This window comes from Pelobates fuscus, chromosome 1, assembly GCF_036172605.1.
Source record: "Pelobates fuscus isolate aPelFus1 chromosome 1, aPelFus1.pri, whole genome shotgun sequence".
Taxonomy (NCBI): Eukaryota; Metazoa; Chordata; class Amphibia; order Anura; family Pelobatidae; genus Pelobates; species Pelobates fuscus.
In genome coordinates this window covers 241,402,901-241,424,704 of record NC_086317.1, presented here as the reverse complement: position 1 = coordinate 241,424,704, position 21,804 = coordinate 241,402,901, and the positions used below count along the sequence as shown (strand labels likewise).

The 21,804-nt window shown below is 40.6% G+C and overlaps 1 protein-coding gene across 1 annotated transcript; it reads right to left on the bottom strand.

Annotated features, from left to right (window-relative positions):
- Positions 1-1,006: 1,006 nt before the first annotated feature.
- LOC134592671 (oligodendrocyte transcription factor 3-like) lies at positions 1,007-1,785 on the bottom strand. The gene has a single exon (XM_063444537.1). It carries the CDS (start codon positions 1,739-1,741, stop codon positions 1,109-1,111), a length of 633 nt encoding a protein of 210 aa, XP_063300607.1. The 5' UTR covers positions 1,742-1,785; the 3' UTR covers positions 1,007-1,108.
- Positions 1,786-21,804: the final 20,019 nt, after the last annotated feature.

The window sequence follows — 21,804 nt, the reverse complement described above, 5'->3', positions numbered from 1 at the left end:
TTGGTATGCATTGATTAAATAAATAAAAACGTATTATGTGCAATAACTCTTGGTGTGCTTGGAATTTATTCTATTTTATGATTGTTATGTATCTGGTGGGGATACAGGTTTTTCTCGTTTAGCACCCTTGCTTCTCATGACTGCATGCCTCACTAAATTAACCCATATCAGCAGAGCGTTCACTATAATATATTATCCAAATAAGATTTTAACCAGTCCAATTTCATTTAATTTAAAATCTGCAAATTAGCTCATGATTCTTCTACCCTAAATTTAGCAATTAATTTTCAGCTCAATACGATTCTTTATTTAGCCTTAGCAATATTAAACAGGGTTTATCCACTAAACAAATTATTGGGAATTGTAGTGCAATTGTAACATTTTGGACAAACTGTAAAAACACTCCAACTCAGCAGTTTTAGCCTAAAATTTGCAGTTCTCCACAAATTCAAAGTTTAGTGAGAATTCTGTTTTACTTGCATACATTTGAAATTAACACAATGTAACATCAACTACTGTAAAAAAAAAAAATTAAGAAAAAAAGCTAATTATTTAACACCTTGATGTCACCCAAAACATTACATTAATAGCTACTTATCTGGGTCGGTAATGTCGATAACATTTTTCCCTTTTAAGTCGGTAGTATGTGATAATTTTGACTCTGTTCTGATTTGTATTATTACACGTGGAAAAAATATTAGCATTCTGTCAGTATGTATTTGTGTAATCAGCCACATATGTGTCTCACTGAAGTCTGAGAAAAAACAAAGACGCAGATTTGCATTTTAATACTTTATTTATAAAAATTAGCTTATATATAATAAAATATATTGGAGGGAACATTCACACAATGGGATATGCAGGCATGTTTAAAAAAAAATATGATTTTGGTAAGAATGGATTAATCGCAAGAATATTTATAGCTATGTACCACCTGCTTATTAGAGATGTCTTGATACATTGCCTTCAGCGCTTGTAGAAATCATAGTTTAAATGGAGCCGTAGATTTATCATGTGTTTCTGGAGCTTTTGATTTACAGAGTCAGGAGTCATTTGGAAACACAGACTGGAATAACACGAATAATGTCTCTTAGCAACATTCTGATGATCATTTTCCAGAGCACTGAGATGGAAAAGTGGCAACAGTCCTGGACAGCGGATGTGGCAGGGTCTGGCAGATGGCACTTGGACAGAGCAGTCCTGAAAAATGGTTAACAGCAGGAGGGAGGCAGATGTCTGGCATCATTGGTCCTGAGTATTTGGTAATGTCTGAAGGAGGTATGGAACCCATCACTGGAGGTAGATGTGCTATGTGGTGAAGGGGCAGAGAGTTGGTACAGCCAATTGTACGGTGTCCACCATAAACTTCACTCACCAGTTTCTTCATCTCTTCCAAGGAACTGGATAGCATGAGGATATAGTTACGTGCCAGCATCAAGGTGGCAATCTTGGAAAGCTTGCGTACAGAGGGTCCATGAGAGTATGGCATGACTTCTCTCAGTCCATCCATGGCTTGATTCAGGTCGTGCATGCGTTGACGCTCACGGCCGTTCACCTTCAGTCGTAATTCATGGACATTGTCCTGAGAAGTATTTTTTTCGCCAGTTCTTGTTTTTCCCCGAGTAGTCATCCTTTGCCCCACGCATAACGTTTGAAACATTTCCCCAGGCAAGTACTTTGTGTTCTCTCCATTCAACAACTCAGGCGAGGAGGACCGACTGGACAGGCTGTCTGAATCCATTCTGTGAACTGATTACTATTCAGATTAGGGTCTGCAGGATTAGAAGAGAATTAGCTGTAGCTAAAATTGCAAATGTTCTGGGGGGAGTTAGTCCTTCTGAGCAGATACCCTCATTCACCAGCCGGCTGCTATTACTTGGGTCCCTGCCGTGCTTGTGTTATTTATATACAGCCCCTCACAATAGATACAAAGAGAGCTCACAATGCCTTGTTTCAAATGTTATCCAATCACAAGGAGACACTAACCCAAGCTAGTAACATTGAGCTGGAAATGCATATTTTAATACTTTATTTATTTTATTTCTAGGACTGCTGTCCATTTATATTTAAAATAAAATTCATACCTTACATTTTAGATTGGAATAAGAAATAGATCTGCCACTATGTTGTTGGTTTTTTTGTTTTTTTCTTGTTAAAACTTACATCTCTTATTGCTAAGAGAAAGGCTGGAATAATGAGGCATTGTAAATGTCAGAAATTATTTTCCTGTCCTTAACAATACAACCCCCAATGACAAAGCACTTTCTATTATATAAGAATTTTTCAACATGTTATATTATACACACTATTTATGATTAGCAAGTCTGTAAAATAAAAATAATAATAATAAAAATAAAAAACAAACAAACAAACAAAAACAATATAACTGTTATTCTTTTACAATGAAATAAATATTTTCTTACAATTCAATAAAACTACGCTAATCATGTTGTGGTGTTAACCCATTAATGAGATGATGTGAGCTGACAAATAAGTTGCAATATTCTGGCAAAAATAAAATTGGAGAATTCCGACCATTCTTTTACTCTGCTGTTATGGTCTAACTTTTGCTAGTTGATTAAGTGTCATGTCACTGTTTAGTATAGAATCTTCCTTATTTGACATTTTTAAGGTCCTCTTTATGATCCAGAGTCTACCTCCAACACAACAGTCATAGAGCAAACATCTCTTTAAATTTGAAGACCTGAAATTAAAAATGGGTGGTGGCCCAAAATAAGGCATGCTAGGGACTGTTTATTTGCAGCAGTAGACATGCTTGGACACAGGGACTGCCAGCCTGTCTATGGAAGAATTTACATGTCATGTATGATAGACTCATAGTGACACTAATAGTGACATTCAAAAGAGCACATAACCACTATATCACCATTTAAAATGGCATTCGTCATAAAAAAGGTACATCACTGCACACAATAATTCCACTTCCTTAAAGCATGGTGGTCAAGTTGTTCCTAGGATATGTGGCCCCTGAGGCAAAATTTGTTTGTTTTTCCTGACCATCTCACCCTATTGTGTGTATCCCTAGAATGTCTTACCCCATTGTCTGTCTCTCCATTCCCCTTAAATACTTATGTTTTTCTCCAACCCTCCACCACCTTCGTACTGCATATGATTGGAGCTCAGAGCAGTGTACATAAAGTGGTAGTAGGGATGGTTTGAGAATGACATAAGGGGAATGGAGAGATATACAAGGGGGTGAGGCATGCAGGGAAGGCGCATAATGGTAATTGGGGTCAGGAGAAACAGAATTTTCTGCTATGGTATCATATTTCCTAGGTACACCTCCGACCCCCATAACTGTGGAGTTACTGTGTGCAGTCAGTGCAGTACCTGTCTCTGTCTCTGTAATGACACACGTTATTATGAATGGTGAAGTAATGGTTCTGTGCTTTTTTTCAATGCTGCCCTAACATAGCCAAGCTACAATGAGTCACAGTGCACCCCACTCCCTACTGCCACCCAGGACGCACTGCTCCCTGTTCCCCTGAGTAAACTACTGGGAGATACAGTGTTGCACACTCTAACCATTATAATAACCCATCACTGCTTTTCCTGATTCAGGAAGCTTCTGCAAGGCTCCACTGAGCTAAGACCTTTTGTGCAGAGATTTCATATTGGCTGAGAGCGTCAGTTGATCACTCTCAGCCAGTGTGCACAGTTCTGCATGACTTGACTTAGCTTAGTAGCGGAGCTTCCAGCAGCAAGGGATACAGTGGTGGCACCCAGAGGGACCCACATACGTTGTCGAATCATTCCTAAGTATAATGTAGTGGTTATGGTACTTGGAGTGTTCCTTTAAGAATGGCATCTTGCGTACCATACAGAAGTTGTTTGGGATTCACAGAAATATCCAGAAATTATCTTTTGGGGGCCTTTTGATGATGCATTTCCTTGATCAGTGGTTTTTGGGAGGTATGAAATAGTCAAGATCAAAACCAAATAGCCAGTCCTGAAGAAAGTGAATAATAATAACTTGTTGTTCCAAGGAACAGGCAAAGCATTTGAATTTTCTGCATATTTATTTTAACTTTTCATTACAAAGATGGAACCTTTGTTTAAAAAAACTAAACAAAAGCTAGTTAGAAGACTCAGTGGATATAGCTCCATTTGCATTCATGGGTCTAAAACCAACAACATACATGTACCTAACCATTTTAAAGGCTTAACCAATATGAAACTCCTGCTGGCTGCTAGTCTTGGCAATTAAACATACCGAATAACATCCATAAGCCCTAGCACCTGCTGCTGCATACACTGCAGCTCTCCAAGCTAATAGGCATATTGCCGTTCCCTGAATAGTGCTGGTCTAAACCACAAAAGCACCAAGCTGTGACAGCGTAACATTACTTCTGCTACATGCAGTCTGCGCCACCATGCCATGACAATTTGACGCAGGACATTGTGTGTTACATTGTGCCTCTTTATTTACAGGAACGTGCATACGTAACAAAACTTTGGTTGTTTTTTGTACACAGATGCACACGTACAGTCTGGTCAAACAGGAATGACACACCAGCAACAACTATATAAATTATTAAAATGCTCAGGTCATTGCTGGGTGGTTTCCTGGCGTTTTCTAATTCACATTTATGGTATTTGACTCCACTTGCTCTCATTTCTGGCACAATTGTCCTGGCTTAGTTTATCAATGATAATATTGTGTGTTCTGTACTCCTTTGACCTCAGCATGATCCTGACTAATATTTTGCCATTTTACCTGTATACTGCATTAAAGGGACAGTTTAGGCACCATAACAACTTCATCTAAAAGGTGCTCTCTTATCTAAAGGGGTTAAACCATTCTCGACTGGATAAGTGATTGGCTGAATGCATCAGCTTACCGCTCTCAGCCAATCAACGACGCCCCTGCCCAGCAGCACTCAGCGCTTAGTGAAACTGAAATTTCACAAGCCGGATGCCTCGTGGGGGAACTGAGATTGGCACTGGAGGCAACTTTAGGGGTTAAACCATTCGAGAAAAATTTAATCCTGTGACGTAAGAGTCGTCCTGAGGACATTCTGGCACCATGAGTGACCATAACAACTTAATTTATATGAAGTTGCTATGGTTCCTGGAGTGTTACTTTTAGCCCAGTCATTCCAAGTACATGCAATACAAATTCTTTCCTGTTCTGGTTGAATAGTATTTAGATTCAAGCTCTGTGTATTAGGTCACAATGAAACCTTAACAAACAGTAACTGAAAGAAAAAAAACATTGGGGAGGGGGGGAGTCAGACAGTGGCGTGGTTTCCCAATTAAAAGAGTCCTCTGCTTTTCTGTTTTTTTTATTTAAATCTTTTTTTTATTATGAAAAACCTTTCAAATACAAATTATACTTTAATAATAAAATCTGTGATACAAGATACCGTATATGAGTAAATACTGTTTTATTGAACAAATCTATTTATTTTCAAGTGCGTGCTCACTTGAAGACTTTTCATTGTTTTCTTACAGCACTCTTGATATGGATTGGTTGTTCCTTTAAAAGTGACTTTTTTCAAGACTCTTGAAGGAATATATGTTGATAATGAGTATAAAAATAAACAATGCTGTATTAACAATGACATATTTCTGTATTTTCATCTCTGTTATATAGTAATTGTTATTACGCACTTGTTTATCTACATATCTATTACATTCACCTCTAAGTACCCCCTTAACATCAGCCATCACTTTTTTATACTCTTGTTAAATATAATAAAATACTTTTAATCAGTAGCGCACTTGACAACACTCAGTGAAAATATTGTCTTATGGGACCATATGTAGCTTTTCTCCTGAGATTATTTTACTACCCATACATCACTTATGCCGTCAGTGTACATCAAACACACCCATCCAGAGGTCGGAACAATCATCAAAGACATTATCTGCTCAGAAATAAAATATCTTTTCTCTTTCTCTAAAAAGAACCACACTTCAAAGGACCCTTTCACTCGTTCTTCTCCCCAATATATTTATGAGTCTCATAGAAAGTGTGTCCATTAATGTGAAAAAGGAGAAATTTCACGGGTACTCTATGGAAAAAGATTTCCATTGATGCCTTTTTCTGCACGCTACTTTACTAAGAGGAGGATAATAGGACAGGTTTATTGTCCAATGGCTTCAGGGAAATGTCTAATGAAGACTTGATTTACAAGGAGGCATCCTGCACATGGCTACTGCATGGTAATGCCTGGCTTGAAGTTTATTAAAGTCTTGTAGGACTATGTTAGGGTGCATCTAAGCAGAAAACTGTTTAATGAGCTTTGCAATTCCATCCCAATATTTAACAGATGCATTGTAGCACAGCATAAAGGCAGATTACCTACTTAACTAATCAGGCCCACCTCTAAAGAACAGTGGTTTTAATACAGAAAATGCCATTGCTTCCTTTCCCCTCCCCCCTCCCCCCATTTTAATGGATAATTTGCTTGACTGTTTAATGGTTCAGGTATTGTTAAGGCTTAAAGTATAAAGTGAGTTGCATGGATCATTTAGAACTTTTTAAAATCTGTTCCCCTTATTTCTTCCACATTTTGACAGTTTTATTGTATCACGGAAAGAGACGTTGCTTTATAACAATAATAATGCAACAGATGTATTCTTGGATCTAAAAATTATCCTTCATATCCTCTTAAAATCTGATAAATAAGAAATACCATTAAAATAACAGTAAGTTGAAAAAGTGCCCCTATCTCCCCTTCCATTTATAATTGGTGCACTCCAAATTTTCCCAAGAACGTATTCCGTTTATATAGTACATCTCCCATCAATAGTTTTCAGCCTCGCTTCAAATCATACCTTTATAACCGTGTCAATTTTATTAATACCGTTAACTTTTTTTGTCCTTTTATCCTTTCTATTCTCTCCTGCTATATTAATAAAAAGAAAAACATTTGCGTAAAATATAACTGACAATGAAAAGGTTGATGTGTGTGTCTAGCATCTTATTAGGTCATAGTGAGGATTTAATTGAAGTTGTAGTGCTTATAATTACTATAATAGCAAATGGTTTCTTATATACGAATAAAGCTTATGGCTTATAGCAAAATTAGCAATATAGGTATTTTTGTACTATAATTCTCATGTATTTTCTTCCAATATAGTCGAAGATAAACACTTTCATAAATATAATAATGGCATAGTTATCTCTATTTTAATTTGTTCATATTTGAATTAAGACTTATATACCTGAACAATATTAACAAATATATTATTGATGCTAATTTTATTTGCTTCACTGTTTGCCAGAAACATTTTCCAAAATGCTTAAAAATCTATTTACGCAAATATTACATTTATTAACCATTTGTTATATTTTTCATGCATTACTACTAGTGATAAATGTTAAAAAGTTTTTAAAAAAAAATACTTGATGTATTTTTTCATTAGCAAATACGACATAATAGGGCCAACATATACAACCAAAACATTGTATAATATACCATTTTATTATATGTGATTATCTCCCAGAAAGCTAAAGGAGGCAGTCTGGGGAATTACTTTTATTTGGAAATTTATGATACCGCAGACAGGGGGATGCTCCCTGCACACGATGCCACACTTCCAAACTGCTATCCGTCTCACACCCCCATAACCTATTCACTTTGTTATTTATGCTTGCATGCTCTTTTCCTATTTATCTGTTCACAAACGGCTCAAGCCCATCTGTACAGAGCATGACTGTACCCCCTGACATCTGTCCTTCTACAACAGCCTCTGAATGCTGGTATTCACTGACCCCAGGTCACCTCTCTGCAAATAGATGGAGTTGGTGGCTTGTCTGCAATTGTCTCACAATTAACTCCAGGCTTGTAGGGTAGAAAGGAAGCGTGTGCCTTAGCTGAGTCAGGCAAGGCCGCGCCAGGGAAGGACAAGAACTGATCATGAGATTGAGGCAAACGAGTGCTGATAAAAAGAGTAAATTAGAGAGGGAAAACAGATATTTTCAAATACAAACTTTTTGGAATTATTTAATAAATGCGAAATATCGAAGAACTAGCAAGAATATTTCGCATTGAAGGCTTAAACAAGCATGCTGGGAAAATAAGTTATGAAATGCATTTTGTATACATTTTATATATTGGCTAATTTGGTTTAAAATTTGCACAATATCCTTTTGAGTGAGCACACCAGTTTGTGTAAATATTAAAGGAATGCCTCAGAGTTACAATCTTATGTATTCTCCCTAATTTCATCTTGCAATTTTATCTTTGCTCTTGCTGGTATATATTCACATTTTATTCTTTCATCCTGATTCAATACTTCTGACTCCATCTTATCCATTTTAATTCTCCCAATTGCCTTCTTCATTACATTTTCATTTTGCCTTCCTCATTCCACGTTGATTTTTTATTCTACATCTGCCCATTTTTCCTCCCATGCCCATCTTCCATTCCTTAAGTCTCATCAGCTGGTATTATTTTTCAATATTCTTTTTTTCTAATGGTACCAGTATTGAGTGACTAGCATCAGTAGGGAGGTGCATGGGCACAACATTTGGTTTGGTTCAAAAATTCGGATAAGTAAAATAATTTGTCTGCTTCGGCAATTCGGACCAATGGCATTTGGTTCGACACTTCGGAACTTCGGACTCTAGCCCTAACCCCTAACCCTAACCACTTGTTTTTCCACTTTTCAGAAATCCGAAGCACTTCGTAACTTCGGTTCGGTGCGGCACTTCGGAAAGTCGTCAATTCGAACTTTGGACTTTCATAAGCATCTGAATGTCCGAATTGCACAAAATTAATCCGAATGTACATTCAGAACAAAACAAATTACACATCTAATCAGCAGTAGCAAGAAGGCAGTTAGTAAAGCACTGACAGATATTAACCTGATTTTGGCATGAAAAGTCATTTAAAGTCCCCCTTTCCCTTGTATGTATAGGCAATTTTTTTTTTAAAGAGTCAGTCTAAGCACCAAAATAACTTTAGCTTAATTAAGCAGTTTTTGTGTATAGATCATGCCCCTTCAGTCTCACCAGTGGCATACATACCGTGGTCGCAGGGGTTGCAGCTGCGACTGGGCTCGTCACTCCATTTGCCCTGCGGAACCCTGTGACCGGGTGCCCGCTGTCATGTGTTGCTGCCCCGGCCCACATGTTCAAGGGGCCCATCGGGTGGCCCATGCTGTTAGGGCCACCCGATGGCAATGAATATCCAGGGGGCCCGGTCAGTGTTTTAACAGTACAACCGGGCCCCCCTGTGTTGACATCACAGCTGTGAGGAAGTGACTGTCCATCACTCCTCTCAGCTATCAGTGAGACCCTGTGCGTGCGGGAGGAAGGAGAGGGAGTGTCATGATCTTGTGCAGGTCAGGGATGAGACTTAAACTGGGGTTAATTGCAGGGTCTTTATTTGATAGCTTAGACATACTAGTAAACACAGAAAATCCTATAAATTGTAGATGTAGGAAATATAATAGAAGATAAACCTATAAGAGAGATGATAGATTCTATACTCAGGAGAAATAGGATTTAGGCAATATGCCCATAGTTGCAATAAGGTAATCCTATAAAAGAAGTTATAGGAAGTATAATAGAGGATAAACCTATAAGAGAGATTATAGGTTCTAGATACAGGAGAAAGAGGAAAACAGGATTTATTCAATATGCCCCAGAACAGGATAAGAAAACAATGAAGTAGAACTAGACAGAAATAATATAAATACTTAAATAGGGTTGCAGTTGTTCAGTCTCTTTTGGGTAAGAAGTTATATAATAGAAGCAGGTTCTTTGTGCAAAGTATATTGGAGTATAAGTAAATCCAAGGAAGTAGTAAACAGATATCCACAAAGTAAATGAAAGTCTAGTGTTGATTTAGGCAAGTTGGATGTTCTGTAGGAAGATAGGAAGTTCAGGTAGGTTTGTAGATATGGCAGGAAGAAGAGTTGTACAGGTACGTTTTGAGCAGGTTGGTGAGTATTGAAGGATAAGTAGCCAATAAGGAAATTCCACAGGTTATCTCAGGAGCCAGGATATGAAGTCTTTTTCAGGTAATCCTCAAACTTCAATGTCAAGGCCCCTTGCTTTGTCGGGTGGGGCCTTTTATAGCAGAACTTGATTTCCTGTTCTACAGGTGAGAGTTGGAGGTGACTAGTGGCTAGGGAGGCCACTAGAGGCGAGAAACAGGTACTGGAATTTAACCCCTTAAGGACACATGACGTGTCTGACACGTCATGATTCCCTTTTATTCCAGAAGTTTGGTCCTTAAGGGGTTAAAGGAACGGTATCAAACGGAAAAAGTCTTGCTAGTCAGGATAGGAACCTGACAGGGAGTCAGAGTTGGAACTCTGAATACCACCAGCCTGACCCACCACTGGACCCCAGGGAAAGTCACCCTCCTGCACCTAAAAGGTAGGAAACAGGAGGGTGACATAAACATTTTGTATATGTGTGTTTTTGTTTGTATGTATGTATGTGTTTGTGTGTCTGTCTCTGTATGTGCATGTGTCTGTATGTATGTGTCTGTGTGTGTCTATCTGTGTATGTGTGTATTTATGTGTCTGTTTGTGTGTGTGTGTGTCTGTCTGTGTGTGTCTGTATGTGTGTTTGTCTCTGTATGTTTGTGTGTTTGTCTGTATGTATGTGTCACTGTATGTATGTGTGCCTGTCTGTCTGTATGTATGTATGTGTGCCTGTCTGTGTCTTTGTATATATGTGTGTTTTGTGTATGTGTATGTGTCTGTCTATGTATATGTGTCTGTGTGTATGTGCCTGTCTGTATGTATGTGTATGTCTGTATGTCTGTGCAGGAGTTAAGAATGGCTAAAGTAAACACACTGTGCTGTAAGAGCTAATTGAAAATACAACCTCTTTTTTCATGGAGACTGTGAGTCACCAGAGACGGATTAAGGTTGCCAAAAGCCTTAGGCAGGATGCCAGATTGGGGGCCCCTCCTATAGCCCTGTGAGTGATGTGTTTTTGTCATGGTTGTGTTGTGTGTGGAGGTGGATGAGGGCTGTTTTGGGGGAGGATGAGTGTGTCTGCATGTGCTGGTTAAGAATTGTACGATACAATGGTATTGTGTATGTATGTTCTCCCCCACCCACCTGTGTCATCAAGACGCGCCGGGGGACTCTGAGTAGGCCTTTGAAGTGGCCATGGTAGCCTAACGGGTTATCTGTATCTGTGAGTCACAGCCAGGGGCTGCATAAAGAGAAACAAAAGTAATTTAACTCATAATCGCAAAACATATTGCAGTGAAATTGCAGTGATATATCCACTAAAATAATTTGGAAGAAGGCCTTTGTGGACAGAGTGCGAAGAGCCCCTCTGTTAATTTCAGCTGCCAACAAGACAAAAGATTCTCTGGTGTCTATGTAGGGCATTAGCCCTGGTGCTCCCTCCTCTGGATCTACCACTGTATTAATTGTATACCTCATTTCTTTTTCACAATATGCTCCGGCTAAGCCCCTGACACACGGGGATGAACAATGTATCAGAGGCGAGAAGACATTTATAGATATGATGGTTGAGTTAAGAATTTATAATTTTATATATATATATATATACTTAAAAGAGCATAATTAGAAGCCATAGAAGGGGCGGAGCCTGACTAGCAAGGGGAGCAGACGTGTGTGCCCTGAGCTCCTGCTATGAAAGCAAATAAAGCTGATTTTACCCCAGGAAAAACGAAGATTAACCCCACTGACGGGCAATACAGATCCCAGAGGGGACACAGCGATACACCCCAAGACATTCCCAAACTGCCAAGTCATGGGAGACCAGAGGAGCACCGCTGCGGCCTACTAAACCGGAGCTGGGGAGAGGCGGCCGATCTCCCTGTTTCCCGGTCACAAGCGAGAACACAAGATCTCCTACCCCCCCCCTTTGGACCGGTGGGGGTCATCCCGGTCCCCACTCGACTGCCTTACCCACTCGACCCGAGAGGCGAACCCTGCACGGGGTCCAGGTGCCTGAGGAGGCCCTACCTAAAATGGCGACTAACATATGGCGGGCAGAGACGGCGTATAAACAAAGCGAACCAGCCCTTTGCTCTGTGGACCGCATGCTACAGCGGATGAATGAGCATTTTCACCAGCTATGGATCAAATTGGAGACCCACATGCTCCCTGCACCGATCCAGCCTCGAATTATTGGACAAGGCGGCAGGCGACGGAGTGAGTGGAGGACCCCCTCGGGCCTAACCTACCGTAACAAGCTTGCACCTCCTACTACTGGCCCACCTGGGCCGAGGGCCACCAAGGGCAGGACCCGGAGGCATCACCCACATGGACGGAGGGATGGCCGCCACAGAAGGCAGCAGACCATCAGACCCCTCCGCTATCCCCAACACGGGAAGGACCCGGCCCATGGAAGCGCCCGGGTCCGTGGTTTCAGGATGCCGGCCTTCATCCCGGCCCGGGGCTGGAGGGTGGATATACCTCGCACCCGGCGACCAGCCGCCTTCGTAACCACCCCTACAACCAGAGCAGCAAACCGAGAACAGGACATAGAGCGAGAGGGCAGCCCACGAGACGCCCGCTACCGGATCACCTGTGAGGCCCGAGCGGCCTACTTACAAGTCAAGCGCAGAGCTGGAGTCGGTTGAACCCGGGTTACACAGTGGACCATAGCCACGATACTTCGCCCTAGCACCGAAGAAGGCCCCGGCTATACGTTATGGACACACAGTCTGCCTTTAATTTCTCTACCACATATAGTCTGGTTGTCTTTGTATTTCAGTTTATCTTTGTATTTTAGTTTGTACCTTTCATCTCATTCTCCTAGTTTTAACTTATGTACTAATATCCTGATATCTAGCACACCACGCAATTTCTAAATACGAACATACTAGAGACTTCCCCACTAAGACAGGCTCCACAGCAGCCCCACGTGCAAATACCTGTACCCCCCCTTAGACATTAGCCAAACCCTACCACCTACCCTGCTTAAAAGAGTAAGCATTACACCTCATCTGTCATAAGCCAGGTGGTTCCAGGTTACAGCCTCAACTATATCTCCTACTAAACAAGTGCAGTTCAAGTGGTAAATAACACTACGTTAAGCTGATCTGCTAACATGTAACATGAAACAAGTTTGATGCATCTAAATGTACCTTAACTCCTATATGTCTTTCTAATCGAATGCTATATACTGACGTTATCCTAACTTAATTTAAAAATGTGCAAGTAACCTCGGTTACCCCAATGTTTTATTAGCTGAAAATCAACGTGAGGATTACCTTTGGGGTACCACACGTCTGTTGTTATCATTTTCTGCACTGCAAAAAAAAAAAAAAGAAGCCATAGAAATGATCAATCTTTTAAACCTCTCAGTAATAACTCTTTATTTCTACAACTGTAGCTTGATTTAGAATAAGAAAAAGAACTGTACTTAAAGCATTGTCTATCACATCACCATTGTGTCCTAAACTTTACTTCCAGACCCATAAAAATTAGCATTTCAGTGACTGGTTTTCATTGGTGTCCTAAATGCCCATGTCCTAGCTCCTCCCATTTCCCTTAATGATATTTTATGGCTTTGAAAGAGGTACAATAAGACAAAAGACACTATTTAAAAGCCACTTGTTGGTTTCCACAGAAGAAATAAAACAACTTTTATCTGGAAAAAGAGGAATAATGATTTGAGCATTTAGCTACCTTCTGAGAATAGACGTTGCTTATTTTTTCTGGCACTAATGGCTGGCTCTGCTTTTATTATTTTATATAAAAACAATATACGTCACACCGCATGCAGTCGGAAGTGTTAAAAATATAAGTGTTTGTGGTGTTTGTTCTGGTCAAATATAAACACGTTGCTAATCTTGGTATTAGTTAGTTGTTCAAAAAGTGAAGTCCTTTTTGATGTTGAATTTTTTGAGGTGTTAGATGGTTTCATTAATAGGGGATAACCGTTTTTTGTAAGGACTGTGGTCATTTAAGTTTGATTGCTCAGCATAATATTAAACGGGGCCAGACTGGCCATATGGGAAAATGGGCAAATGGATCAAAGGATCTCCTGAGCTGGCCCAGAGAGGTGGTTCCACACCAAATATCTCCCACATTGGCCTGGCCATCCTAATGCCAGAGGGAAGAAGGAAGCTAGTTAATTTGTTCTGCACCTCCTGCAGGTGCAGATCAATTTTTCTGCTCCTTCAATTTTACTGACGGGGGTTTGGGAAGATTGCATCTCCCACCAGTTCCCCTTATTAGAAAACTTCCCAGGCTACTCCTACAGCGTACTTTAGTGGTTATGGTGCTTGAAGGTTTCTATTAATTGATCAGAGCATAAGCCAAAGAGTTAAGATATCATACATCAGCAGTGCTTATAATCACTATACAGAGCATAGGATTGTGAGGGACACTGAGCTCTTAACAAAGATAATGTTCCCAATCCATATGGGATGTGATGTCCTATGTGCATATTAAACATTTTCTATAGTACCTGAAGGACATATTACCTTTCACTTGCGTACATTTTTTTTAAAAAGTGCACGCTGGCCACTATTAGAGTATGGTTTAAGGAAGCAGCCACCATAGTTTGGGATGAAATGTGCAAGTCCCCATCTTAATACATGTTACAGGGGTCTACCATGACATAGATAAATCAACATGTTACTGTGAGTAGTACAAATGTGACATAATTGGTTAACATATTAATTGAAGGAACACTCCAAGCCTATTGTAGTAGTTATGGTACTAGGAATGCCCTTACTCACAAAGTAAGTAGTCAAACCATTTAAAGTTTGACAAACTACCTTGGTGTCCACCTAGCTTATGTCATCTCCTCTGCACTTGTAACAATGGTTCTTCAAGTCAGCGTAGATTCTGCACTTTACTTCCAGAAAAATGTATTAAAGCTTGTATAGCAGGGCAGTTAGTCGTCTGTTTTAGAAAAACTTTGTCATTGCAGACATTAAAATGAATGGGACTTCAGACTGAAACTGTCTAGTTCTGGGTAGTCATTTGATTTCTATATAACAAATCTGTTTTTAATTCTATTAACACATGATTGTTAAACGATATGATGTCATCTAAAGTATACAAAGTGATTACATATACGTGCAGGGAATTTAATAAATAAATTCTGACTCATGTTTTGGGAAAAAATCTACGACTAGCAGAATAAGCATTTAAGAATTTGCATTAGATAGGGAATGGGCAGAAAAGCAGAAACAGCCTATTTCCTGTGCTTTGAAATTCATTGTTTTCTACTACATATACTAAAAACTGTTAGTGCCGCTAATCCATAGATTATTAACCAAAAATTCTTATTCACACTGTAATGATTATACTCATTCAGACCAACTGTGTTCCTGCTGGAGTGGTGTTGGTGCTTAAGCTTCATACTTGAGCAGTAAAGAAAAAAAAATCTAAAAGATTTTCCAGAAATTTTCACTCGGAAGTTCCATAAAGAATGTTTTTTATTGATCCATTTGTTCACGCATGGCAGTAAAACAGACCACCTAAATGCAGCCCAAACTATTAACACAACATAAAAAAAAAAAAAAAACAGATCTACAAACTGAAAAAAAGATAAAAAAAAACTTTTAGGAAACTCAATGTGTTACCTGTCTATCACTGACACTTGCTGATCAATAAACAGCACTTTTCATGGAACGTCCTGGTGAAATTTATTGCATATGATATGTGTGTTTTTTTATTTTTTCTTCTACAAGGTTCATTGTAAGATTATTTGATGCCATAGACCAGGGGTGCCCAAAAGGTAGATCCCCAGATGTTGTAGAACTATAACTCCCATGATCCTTTGCATGCATTTAGAATGTATATAGAAAGACAAAGCATCATGGAAGCTGTAGTGTTAAAAGATCTGGGGACCAACTTTTTTGGCACTCCTGCCATAGACGTCAGCAATAGGCCACTTGCAGTTTATCAAAAAGCAATACAATTTCAGTATGATCCTTCTGCATCCCTTTTTAGGAATACATTGTGACCTGTTTATTCTCGAGCGTACAAACTACACACTTTTATTTTCATATCTCACACATTCTGAACCACACAATACATTACACTACGCAATGCAGTTAGGTCCAGAAACATAATAAGTAATTGAACAAATTGGTAAAGTAAAGTGTGAGATTGATATGTTATGCCTCCCACACACGACATAGAAACTAGATGTGCCCAGGTTTATTCAGAGTCAAAGTTGAGAGGTTACTAAAAAGTCAGCAGAGGTTACAGACTTGTCACCCTGCAGTTTTCATCTTGTTTCTCTTTGTAATTCTAAAATTGCCAGGTTAATATCAGACTGCTTCCATGCTGACTTATACTGTTAGTTAATGCCTAACACATAGAAAGCGGCAGGAGGTCAATCTATCTGAGGGGGCTATGAGAAAGCCAAGTTAGTGAAAGCAGGGCATACAATAGCCACTGCAAATTAACATGGGGAGCTGGGTGTTTGTTTACAGCCTAGAAAAAATCTATTTCATATGCACATGACTAACTCAATGTTCAGTTTATTTATTACCCTTGTACTATACCAGCAGGGGCTTGTCCATAAATACTACAGCATCCTATTATTCTTTGTATCCAATAATTGATATAACTACGTAAGTTAGCAATGGCCTTTTTAAGTGATTCATTAATGACATTTTGTCCTGAGAACCCTCAGATCCTCTTATCTAAAAAAAGAGCAGACAAAACAGCATAGACAGAAGAGGACCTATTTGAAACTCACTCTTGTGAGATACGGAGGGTTAAGCTATAAAAATACTAACTCATTTTAGCAAAAAGGGTACGTAATAGTTAATTTTTTTTTTTTAATTCTTTATTTTTGCACACGATGGTTAAGGCAAGAATCATATAACTTGAAGGCTTGCGCAGAAGCCGAAATACACACGAACAGTTTTGTAAATGTAACAATGTAACAACAGCATATAGTACAAGCCACCTTAGACATTCTATACAACTTGCCCCCCATCGAGGGTTTTATATTGTTTATACAGCAACAGTAATAATATTCCTCACTTTTGCCCGAAGGTGTCATAACTGGAGCGGTACTATCGTGTGTCCTGTTTAGAAGCCTCAGTGGAAGAGGTCGATCTGAGGAAAACAATCATAATTGACAACCGTCCCCCAGACACGCTTGTCCCTAATTTCGGTAGCGCCTGATCCCCTTCAGGGATTTGGTAATATGCCATACGTTTTGGCTATTGTCTTCCGATTTCTATTCGATTAGAGGACCAGGAACACAAGGTAACGTGTCCGGTTAGCAGTGACCAACAGTGGTGATAAAAGAGGTCGGGGGGTGGGTGGGGGAGGAAAGGGGGGGTGGGGGAGGAGAGGGGGGTGGGGGGGTGGGGGGGGAGAGAGGGTGGGGTGGTGAAGGGGGGGGTGGTGAAGGGGAGGGGGGGGGGGTCGATGGGAAAGGGAAAAGGCACAATAACCTCAAAAACATAAACGGCATATCAATACAATTACGTGCTAGTTACAATAAAAGTGGCTGATGCAGGTCCTTCCTGGAGCAGCATAACCTAGGGATAAACAGGGCAATAACCGGATGCCCATTAGACGGGTGTCCTCTGGCCAGCGCACCAAGTCTTTCGAAAAGGCCCCCACATTGGTAGACTCCCAGCCCCGAACCCCCCCAAACCAATTGAGGGGCGCCCAGGCGGCCAAAAAACCCTCCTTCCGTGTCAATAGCGGCAAATACAAAATAAGGGAAAACAGTTAACCAGGGGCAACACAGTTTTGTTGCAGAGGAAACCCGCAACGAAAGCCTTAAATACAAGGTAGGAGGGGGGCAACAGAAGCACCGCCGGCAGGATCCGGACATGGCTTTAAAAAACGCCCTGCAGTGGCCCCAGCCCCTCAGCCCGCTCCCCCACCCAAACGGGAGGGTGACAGCAACCCCCAACCGTGCAGACCCCCCTCAGACCCCTTCCCCAAGGGGGAAAGCAAAAAAAGGGCACCCCACTGGGGACGGACCCAGGAAGGCCGGGACCCGTCGGGCACGGTGTAAGAAGGGCACATACCATACCCCGCGGTCATCAGCGATGGCTCCCGGTTCCGGCGGCACTCCAGTCGTTCGGCAGCTGAGGAAGGTCATCCATGTACAGGGAGACGTCCGGGATCCCTGGGGGTGGTTGCACGCCAAGGCTCTGCAGGAATCGCTGGGGGTCACCGCCAGGTAACAGAACGTGTGCCCAATCTCCCCGGAACACCAGCAATTTGAAGGGAAAGCCCCAGGCATACTTCAGGCCTGCTCCTCGTAAGGCCTCAGTGATCGGCCGCCACTCCCTCCGGCGTTGCAGTGTCGATGGCGCCAGGTCGTGGTATAAGGAAACAGCGGCCCCCTCGTGCCGGATGGGCCCATCACGGCTTTTTCTCATGAGGGCCTCCTTGGTGCCGAAATATAGGAAGCGTACAATGACGTCCCGCGGGGTGTTGATGTCCGCCCTCTGGGCTCGCAGGGCTGCAGTGCGCTCATCCAAGGCCCCGATATCCGCCTGGAGCACAGCCGTGGACCTGGCTATTTCACCCGCCAGGAACGCCCTGACTTCAGCCAGCTTGGCCAGGACGGTGTCCTGTTCTGCGGCCGACGCTTCAGTACCGGCCCGGGTCGGGGTGCGCGGAGATCCTCCGTCGCCATCTTGGCTCCCCGTCCGACCAGGCCGTTGCATGGCGAAGTGATCGAGGACGGAGGCCCCGGACTCCGCGATTTTTTTCCCCTGCTTTTTCAGCGTCCTCCTCTCCATGATTGGGGACCCGTTGTGGGGCAGAATATCGTGCAGGTAGGTCGCTTTTGTAAGCTTTAGGGCGCGGTGAGTGCGGAGCCCTACTGAAACACGTCTATGAGCATCGACGGTTCGGCCACGCCCCGTAATAGTTAATTTTTGTAAGGAAAAAAATGCTTTTTTCCTGTCTACCTTTTAGAGCAGTATGCTAACAAGCGGAGTACTCTTGGTACCTATTCAATAATCTTAAGACCTCATAATGATAAATTCTTGTTTCTTTATTACCTGACTAACCACGGAGCCTGCATTGTTTTAGCAATGGTAAAAAAAAGGTCTAAAACCCATTGCTTCAAAGCAATAGGATGTGGAGCTTGTAATGTTCCTTTAGCACCATTGTAAAAAAACTGTTACACTTAAAGTTTCAGAGAACATATAAGCAATTTACCTGCTAGGCAACAATGATATTAGAAAGAGACAAAAAATGCTATAATCAATTCCAGAAACCACTTAGTGCTTAAAGATGTTAAATCTTCCCATTACCGAGGAACAACACAAGGGTACCCCTGGTATCATAGATTCTACAGCACACTCTAGTGGTTATGATACTTGGAGTAAAACTTTAACACTCATGGAAATTGATAATGTGAGCTATGCCTCGTATTATAGGACCACTGTAGGCACCCAGACCACTTCAGCTCAATGAAGTGGTCTGGGTGCCGGGTCCAGCTAGGTTTAACCCTATACACCAAAACAACTTTAGTATAATAAAGTGGTTTTGGTGTATAGTTCAAGCTCCCATTCAGTTCTTTGGTATTTAGGGGTTAAATCACTTTTTTAAGCAGCCCTAGCTACTCTTTACCTAGCGGAAACTCACACAAACGTCCTACACATTTCCTGAATACATTTAATTTTTTTTAGCTTTTCTTATTTTATTAGAGTGTACACTCGAGAATTCTTTCCATGTGCTTTTTTTTTAATGTTATATAAGGGGAATATATATTTTACAAGATCTGTGTGGGGTGATCAGTGTGTTTAATTTAATTCCCTATATACAATGCTCTATTATTTGCCTGCTAGACACTGAAACATCCTGTGGGTTCAACAGAGCAGGAGGTAAGGACATCTCAAGTAAACATACGGTGCTGTAAGATTTGATTTAAAATAAAAACAATTTTTACATGCAGACTGTCAGTCACAGGCAGGGGAGGTGTGACTAGGACTGTATAAACCGAATCAAACATGATTTAACTCTTACATGCCAGAGAATTGAGCATTGAGATTGCAGAGTCATGACCTATAAACCAATACTGCTCAATTAAGTTAAGTTGTTTTGGTGCTGAGATTGTTTTAAGTACCATCATATAACTATAGCAACATTTAAAATAGAGCTGTAACCACACTACAGTCTTACATTTCAGCATCACTTAAAAGCTTGATGTTATAATAAGCAATATTTTACCTTCAATGGTTTACTAGATATCACTAAAGCAATTTATGATTACACACCTTAGGCACATATTAATGCATTTAAAGTAGGTATGCAGGTTTGACAATAACTTTAATAATTATTCTAGCCAGAAGAAATATATTTATTTTGAACGGACAAATAAATTGGTCATAATGAAATACAAACTAAATCCTACTGGAAACATAACTCAATTGTGACCACAATCAAATGTTTCCAAAGGTCTGGAGATGTAAGAGGTAATTTGTCATTTTATAGGTAAGTGCTTGCTAGCTGTCTGACTAAGCAAGATCTTACTGTTTCTTAAACTGTGAACATAGATTGCCTCATCCAATATATAACACAGCCATGAATAGAATTCTATGTAAGAAGTAGAATTTGGTTAGAGTTCTGAAAGTAAAGCCATCAGCAAAACTATTTTAATGGTTTCCATGGTAATTGCTCCACACTTGAAAGTCTGCTGCATAATTGTTCAGTGCACATAACTCATTATATCAATAGTACATTTCAGGAAATAAGGAGCAAACACATGAATGGAAATGAAGAAGGATAGAAAGGTGGTTCTCGCGGAAGTAAATCTTTAATCTGTAAATACTGACAACAATGTAGTTAATTTAGTTACAAGCTCTCTGGGCGGGAAGTTCAATTAAGCTACATTTGCAATTAGTCTTTTTCATGTGAAAAAGGTGAGGTCCATCTAAAACCAAAACTATGAATGATTGTTTGGTGCTGTGTTGAACCGTCGCATGAGCATCTGATGCTATCAGAAGTATTTTCTTGCTGGTAAAATAATTGAAGCTTTCCATCACTATATTATTATTTTATTATTTAAATAGCGCCAGCAAATTCCATAGTGCTGTACGATGGGGTACAAATCAGGGTGATTGTTTAAAGTACCACAATGAAACACTGACTTAAAATCACTCTGTTACCAAAAACTAAAAACTTTATCTAATCTGCTTCTAGATACCTTTTTATTTTTTATTTTTTTCCTGAGAGTTGTAGTTTTCATAAAATATACAAGGAAAAGTAGGGATTGCTTTTCCTGATGTATAGCAATCAAATTGACAAAACTTGAAAATGGACAGCTGCCAATCAAATGTATCCAATATCCATCAGTAAAATCAATCCCACAGAAGGGCAAACAGCAGACATCATGTGCAGAGGTGACCAAAATGGCACAATATACTAGAGCAAGCATGTCAAACTCAAAGGCTAGCACGGGCCACATAAACAAGGTCTAAGTATATGTGGGCTGCAAGAAAAACAAAACCTTAAATTTTCATAGAAATGTAGGTTTGTTTTGAAAAGTACAGTGTAAAAAAAAACAAAAAAAACAGCATCCCCCTCTACTAAACCCCAGCCCCCCCCCCCCCCCGTACTACATCCCAGTTCCCCCCTCTGCACTAAATCCCAGTCCCCCCCTCTGTACTAATTCACAGTCCCCCCTCTGTACTAATTCACAGTCCCCTCCTCTATACTAAATTTCCTCTATACTAAATTCCAGTCCCCCTCTCTATATCCTCCTGCTACTCCTTGAAAACCTGTGAATGTGGAGCACGTTGATGTCACGTCAGATTGTGACGTGGCGTGCCTCCGTGCACCTCCAGGTCCTCCACTGTCCACCCGCGGCCATCGCAATACTGACCAACACACACACACTGACAGACACACACACTATCAGACAGACACACA

What these genes read in the sequence shown, in the direction of transcription:
- LOC134592671 (XM_063444537.1), bottom strand. Translation starts at nt 1,741, where the DNA reads ATGGATTCAGACAGCCTGTCCAGTCGGTCCTCCTCGCCTGAGTTGTTG.